We start from the raw sequence: 7,973 nt of genomic DNA on the forward strand, positions 1-7,973 counted from the left end.
AAAAAACCTCTCTATATTTTTAAATATATTTTTATTGATTTTAGAGAGGAAGGGAGAGAGAGAGACAGAAACATCAATGATGAGAATCATTGATCAGGTGCCTCCTGCACGTCCCCTACTGGGGATTGAACACAAAACTCGGGCATGTGCCCTTGACCTGAATTGAACCCGGGACCCTTCAGTCCACAGGCCAACGCTCTATCCATTGAGCCAATCCAGCCATGGCTAAAACCTCTATATTTTGACAACAGTTTGAGAGTTGTTTAGAGTAAAACTCCCAATCTTCAATTTCATGTTTATCTTCAATCCAGGCAAGTTAGTTCTGGCATGTATTTATGTCTATGGAACCATACAAATATGCATAGCCAATTTAGTATGAGAGTACTGACTCAGTCAATCTGGGAGCCCTGTAAAATGCTCTCTTTCAAAGCAACTGAATAAATATCCTGATTGTGGCACTACAGGACGAAGTTTAAAAACTTTGCATTGGAAACGGAGCTACTTGGAATTATGTAATATATATAAAACCTGAAGTGAACAAATACATACAAATTCTCCTTCTGTTCTTTCCCTGTTTTTTAAAAATAGCATTCTTCTTTTTTATTATAAATCAGTGGATGGTTTTATGCTTTTAAGGAAACTGACTCATATCAGATATGTTCCAAGAAGCTTCTCAAATAAAGACAATAAAGCATGTAAAATAGAATAGTAGCAATATGGTCTTTAAAAGGTTCTGACCAGCCCTGGCCAGTGTGGCTGTTTGTTGGCACATCGTCCCGTACACAGAAAGGTCATGGGTTCGGCTCTCGGTCAGGGCACACACACAGGTTTCAGGTTCAATCCCCAGGAGGGGTGTACGAGTGGCAACCGATGGATGTTTCACTCTCATGTTAATGTTTCTCTCCCCCTCTTCCTTCGGCTCTTCCTAAACTCAATGAAAAACACACACACACACACACACAAAAAAAAAACCAAAGGCATGTCCTCAGGTGAAGATTAAACAAAAGAGGCCTGGCCAATAAAGATTGTCTACTACCATACTTGATAGATCTCTGGAGAAAGGATTTGAGTCCTTTTCACAGACAGTGAAAAGAATGAATTAGCAGTGTCTTGGGCTTCCTCATCTTCAAAGGCTGGTTCTACTGAATGCATCTAGAACCCTGTGGCTGTCCTCTAAGATTTTGATCCAATGTAGGGCATGTAGGAGGGGAGGAGAGGAAGAGATAAGAACTATAGCTTATATCCAAAAGCACGAGTACACATTATTGACTAATATATAACTGATTACATGAGGTTTTAAACATAATTATAGTGATTCGTAAGTACTTTATACTAAGATCTTGAAATCATAAATAGCTTATAATACAAGCAAGAAAAAATTCTCGAATACCAACAATCTAAGACCAAGGAACAAATGAATTTGCTAATATAATGATTTTTATATACTCTTTCATCCCAAAATAAACCAAATTCCTAACAAAGCCAGTTTTCCTACTCTTCCTGTTGAAAACAAAAACAGATTTTGTTACAAATATCAACTCAATTCCTAAACACTGAATAAGCACAATGTTTTATTTTGGGGGAAAAAGAGTTTCTGGGAAGTAAAATTTAATGTGAAACAACTTTTAACACAAACATTAAATTTAAAAATACCAGTATGAGGTTAAATAAGAAATAACTCTTGAATAACCAAAATAATATGTTATTTATAATGTATCCATTTTCAATAGCATTCATATAATATTTCTACTGTCTAAGAGAAGATATCTCTTACTTGTGAACCTATAATTTTATTTTAAAAAATACAGACATCACTAGGAAGTTGGCTCACAACTACTTAATTCCATGCTTAATGTTTACTCAGGAAAATAAGTGACCATTTGGCCAGCTATATGAGTATATGATTTATAGCAACATCTTTCAAAACTGAAGCTTAGCAATATTACTAACTCTTGAACAGCTATAAACAGGATTTTCACCACTCCTCTATAATTATGTTATATCTAACACTAGAGGCCTGGAGCATGAAAATTCATTCACTGTTGGAGCGGGGGGGGGGTCTCTTAGCCCAGCTTGCTCACAGTCCAGGAGGCCACAGGGGCGGGAGGCGACCTGGCAATCAGGGGAAGGAGATGCCCCTATCACACCTCTGCTGCTGCCACTGCCAGCAGTGAAAGCCTCAGCCAGCCCTGGTTACCTGAGCCTCTGGTGGCCCTAGGCAGCTGGGCAACCATCTGAAGCTTGCCTGAGCCTCGGACCCACCCTGGGTGGCTGGGCAGCTGACATTCAAGGCTTGCCCGTGGCTGGGGGGCCGAGGGCAGGTCCAGCCACACTGTGTACCTGCAACGCCTGGCAGGGCTGAAAGGACTGGGGGACTCTGGAGGGGCTGATGGGACTGGGCACCACCATCTTGTGGCTATGGGCACTGCCATCTTTGTGATGGTGTGATGGTCAATTTGCATATTCCATCTTTATTAGATAGGATAATATCAATATGTATACATTTAAATACTTTGTAAATTATTAATATCAAACATAGATCTTTAGTACACAAGTTAGAAACCAACTCAGCATTCCAAAAAAGCTCACCTTGATTACATTTAGAAAGACCTGAACGTGGACTTCGAAGTTTTCTGTGCCTATTACCTTCACTAAATTGACTGTCAGGTGTTTCATGGTACACATAATGCAGAAAGAGAAGTAACCTATTTTATAAGTTTCTGGCCTTAATTTCAGAAACTTCAAAAATCTAAGTGTAAAATGTTACACAAAACTTAAAAAGTTATCTATAAAGAGCTACGATTATTCTACAAATTATGTAACAATAATTACTTAAAACTGAATCATAATATTCTATATTCATAAGACTGATACTTCTACCTACCTACAATTTGAGGAAACAAGCTCATTTGAAATACAAAAAGACTAATTCAGTTGAAGGGGAGAAATAATGAAAATAAAATACATCTTTTCATAATATTCATACTGATGATAATAAATTAAATAATGTGGGATCCACAGAGCAGTAGCTGCCTAATGAAGCATCAGCCCATAGTTATAAATAGTTCTGAAATAGCAAAAAACTGGAGGTAACAGTATGACATTTGTATAGCCGAAAGTGTCTTAGATACAGGTACTTTCAGATTTCAACCTTTCTAGGTTACTGCAATATTCTTTCAGATGCATGGATTTCTGTCACCATTTTTATGGAGGCCTGGAATCCTTTAGTTCTGCTTCTTTATTTGAATGTCTACTTTACCAATAACAACAAATAGTATACATGATTTAATAGATTACCAAGAGAAAATGGCCGTATTTAAATTCTACACAACCAACATTTTCCACATCATAGAGAGTGAACATATCAAAAGGTATGTCCACTTTTTACTGTTACTTAAACAGCAATGAGACCATTCTTCTCATGGGATTTTAATCACCTAAACTGATAAATACAGGTGTCTCATGATGCATACTACCCCATGCTAATATGTTTGCTCTTACATAATATCAAAGCTATCTGAAGATGATTTTACTTAAAATGAACAAAACATAAGGGAGCCTTACACATAGGATAATATTCTGGAAGAGTCTTTGAAGTCAGCCTTGGCATAATTTCCTTGCGGCTATAACTGTATCTTATTCTAAGCACAGCAATTTCCTCATAAACATGGCCAAATCATTTTGTGGCAAAGACAAGAAAAAGTATATATACTATACATGATATATTACAGCATCAGACAAATTTTCTATTATAAACATTATTTAGGAAAAAATAGGATACATGTGTCCTTCAAATATAATTTTTCTAAAGATCTACATCTATTACAAAAGCATACATTTTTAAATTAATAAAATTTTACAGATTTTGTAATATAAAGAAGAGTATAATCAAAGAACCCAGTACTGGTTTTCCAGTTTTTCTTGAACTACCCTTTTGAAATAGATAGCATGTGTTGGATAATTTTATAATTCCTCCTGGTGTAAGAAACCCAGATGTTATCTATAAATTTCCATAAATAATTTTATAGTTCATTGTGGAGTAGCAAACTAGATATTACCTATATATTGCCAAGATAAATTTAATATTTATATATGACCAGCCACATTAGTAAAGTTGGGAGCTACTGAACTGACATATCAGAGGAGCTCTGAGAAAGTATTTTTTCACCAATCCCTAAAATTCCACCATTGCAGATTATTTATTTTGTCTTAAAATATGTTTAAAATATAATTGCTAATAGGAAAGGCAACATTTTATACACTGGAACTAATTTATATAGTGGCATAAATAACTTAATTTGTTCTTCTACTGACAGCATACTTTGATAAGAGAAGAATGGGAAAAATTTAAGCACAGAATGGAGAATAGAAGAATAATGAAGATAAACTTAACCTACTGTCAATTTTGAGACAGCCTACATTTGCATATTTAATTTAAATATTTAACACATAATAAATGGAGAAGTATTTGTGTTTGAGGGCTAAAACATAAAGAAATTACATTTTAACATTTTGAAGTAAGGTAGAGTGTAATTAAATTAGATGGCATACAAAATATTTAGCACAGGGCTTGAGAATAATCAGTGGTGATGATGGGAATGGTAACAGTTCAGTTGTTGCTACAGGTTAGTCTTAAAATTGAATGTAAGTGCAAGAAAAAATGTTTGGCTTATTTTTTATACTTTGACAGTTTGGTAAGTTCAATCTTAATACATTAAAGTCTTTAAAGTGAAACTTTAAAATAATTTTTATCATATTTTGTCTAAAAGACAGGAAAAAATAAATAATGCTCTTCTAAGCAATGAGTAGAAGACAGTCAGCAGAAATATCTAAGAAGTAAGAAAAAGGGTCCTGGGTTTGTATTCAGAGGAGCTGGGCTCAATTCTTGATTTTACCAATTTTAACTATGTGATTCTGAGCAAGTCTTTTAACATCTACCTTAAGAACTATTGCAAAGGTCAAAGGATAAAATGCTTTAAAATAATATAAATATTCTGGTGAGATATATAATCCTTTAGCATTATCATCAAGCTTTTATTTATATACACCAAATTTTAGAAAAGGTATCATGAAATGCAATTTTCTTCCTCATAGACTAGAGAACAGTGTAGCACAGAATGTCCCACCCTAGTCAATATCGTTGAATAACAGCACACGTGAAAAGCAGGTGCTGGATTAGCTGTACTGACTCAGCCAGGATAACCTGAAGATGCTCCCCTGAACCACAAACAGCTTTCTCATTGGTTAAATAGGGTATTGGATGATGTCAAAATGTCCACCCATCTCTCAGAAGCATTACATTATCTGGAAAAATTCACTTTCATTGATTTTTTTTAACCTGAAAAATATAACAAGCTGTAACAAAGTAGTTTTTCAGCTAACATCTGAAGCAGGCCTACAAAAAACCTCTAAACCATGAGGGTGAATAGTATTATCATCAGTGTTTTAAATTGTTCATGTATTTTCTGTGACATTTTAGCCCCTTGTTATGGGGGAAAAGGTACATTAAATGGGTTAGAAGTGCTACTTTTTAAATTACTTTTAATCTAAATTTTCCTTCACATTCTCAGGTAGTACTTGCTAGATTGTGGCAAAAATTAATTTCTGTTGAATGATATGGATTGTGGATAAGAATAACCACATTCATGTTTTAATAGGTGAGAAACATACACATAATTAGATTATATTGCTCTAACTGAACCTCAGAAAACAAGAATTGAACTACCTGTCTTCCTTTAAGACCCTTCTTTCCACGAATCCCAGGAACACCCTAGAATATAAAAAAAATATATAAAAAATAAATATTTGTTGAATAAATGATTGAGCTAGACACTTCTTCTCAAACATTAATGAAATATGCCAAAGAGAGAAATAAAGTGTTCTTTAAATTGGTGAGATATTCAGAAACGCTTCAATATATTAACGTAACTGAAGCAGACCCTTTTCTTCATCTTCAGGAATCCATCCCATTTGTACTTCCAAATGGAATCCCGACATTTCTCTGATGATAGTTATTTGTCCACAGGGAGGCACACAACCAAACTTGACACAACCAGACAACAGGGAGGTCTTATTTTCCAGACCCAAGGGCCAATTACTGCCCCCTGTCCCCATGTCTCACTGGCTGGACATAAACAAGGGCACATTTAGCCCGTACACTGTCAATCTAGCAATCACATGGGAGATAAGCCTTAGGATAAAGCCAACATTAGGCAAGGCAAAGCAGGGAGAAGTATGATGACCCTATTGAAAGGCAAAGCAGGGAGAAGGATGATGACCTCATTGAAAGGCAAAGCAAGGAGAAGGATGATGACCTCATTGAAAGGCAAAGCAGGGAGAAGGGTGATGACCTCATTGAAAGGCAAAGCAAGGAGAAGGATGAGGGTGTGTCCCTCAGTCTAGCCTGTACCCTCTCCAATCTGCGACCCCTCTCACAATCCATGACTGCTGGCCCCCAACTGCTCGCCTGCCTGCCTGCCTGATTGCTCCTAACTGGCCCCCTGCCAGCCTGATCACCCCCTAACTACACCCCTGCCAGCCTGATCAATGCCTAATTTCTCCCCTGCCAGCCCAATTGCCTCTAACTGCCCTCCCCTGCTCGCCTGGTCACCCCTATCTGCCCTCTCCTGCAGGCCTGGTCACCCCTAACTGCCCTCCCTGCCAGCCTGATCACCCCCTAACTACACCCCTGCCAGCCTGATCAATGCCTAACATCTCCCCTGCCAGCCCAATTGCCCCTAACTGCCCTCCCCTGCCCACCTGGTCACCCCTATCTGTCCTCCCCTGCAAGGGTGGTCCCCCGCAACTGCCCTCACCTGCAGGCCATCTTGTGGCAGCCATCTTGTGTGTTGGAGTGATGGTCAATTTGCATATTACTCTTTTATTAGATAGGCTAAACCTTAGAAACTAAGAAATCTGTCAGAACCATGTAACCTGGGATTAATAGTATCCTATCTAATAAAGAGGTAACATGCAAATTGACCATCATTCCAACACAAGATGGCTGCCCCCATGTGGACACAAGATGGCCTGCAGGGGAGGGCAGTTGTGGGCAATCAGGCCAGCAGAGGAAGGCAGTTGGGAGGGACCAGGCCTGAAAGGGAGGGAAGTTGAGGGCAACCAGGCCAGCAGGGGAGGGCAGTTAGGGGTGACTGGGCTGGCATGGGAAGGCAGTTAGGGGCAAACAGGATGGCAAGGGAGGACAGTTAGAGGCAAACAGGCTGGCAAGGGAGGGAATTTAGGGGTGACCGGGCCAGCAGGGGAGGGCATTTGGGGGTAACCAGCCTTGCAGGGGAAGACAGTTAGGGGCAACCAGGCTGGCAGGAGAGAGCAGTTAGGGGTGACCAGCCTGATAGGGCACGGCAGTTAGGGTCAATTGAGCCATCAGGGGAGCAGTTAGGCATTGAACGGGCTGTCAGGGGAGTGGTTAGGGGGTGATCAGGTTGCCATGTAGAAGTGGTTAGGGGCAATCAGGCAGGCAGGCAGGTGAGCAGTTGGGAGCCAGCAGTCCTGGATATTGAGAGGAATGTCCGACTGCCTGTTTATTTTGTTCATTAGGCAGATCGGGCCTAAATGGGCAGTCAGACATCCTGCAAGAGGTCCCAGATTGGAGAGGGTAGAGGCTGGGCTGCAGGACACACACATTCCTATGCACGAATTTTGTGCACCAGGCCTCTAGTATATAGATAAGTTTGAAGATATCATTGGTGAAGGTAATCCATCTATTTTCAACTTAACAGTGTCTGAGAAATACTTATCTAATGTCTCCTTCAAAAAAGAGTTTATAGGTGAGCATTATGATTAATTTCATTGGTACTTTATGCATCTTTATAGACTACCACCAACCTTATTTTTTTTAATCAGATATTTTCTAAAATTTTAGTAGCTTCACTAAATCTCAGGATAGTGCAGAGAGAATTATATAAGCATTTTTTATAAATAAATATATTTTTCATAAATAAATATTATATATA

General features: G+C 38.5%; 1 protein-coding gene across 1 annotated transcript in view; it reads right to left on the reverse strand.

Annotated features, from left to right (window-relative positions):
• Nucleotides 1–7,973, reverse strand: part of COL24A1 (collagen type XXIV alpha 1) — a 311,443-nt gene that overhangs the window by 220,365 nt on the left and 83,105 nt on the right. The window contains exon 13 of the mRNA XM_015572114.1: nucleotides 5,726–5,770. Coding sequence (XP_015427600.1) covers nucleotides 5,726–5,770 — 45 coding nt within the window. The remainder of the gene's footprint in view (nucleotides 1–5,725; nucleotides 5,771–7,973) is intronic.

Source organism: Myotis davidii, unplaced genomic scaffold (assembly GCF_000327345.1).
Source record: "Myotis davidii unplaced genomic scaffold, ASM32734v1 scaffold162, whole genome shotgun sequence".
Lineage (NCBI taxonomy): Eukaryota > Metazoa > Chordata > Mammalia > Chiroptera > Vespertilionidae > Myotis > Myotis davidii.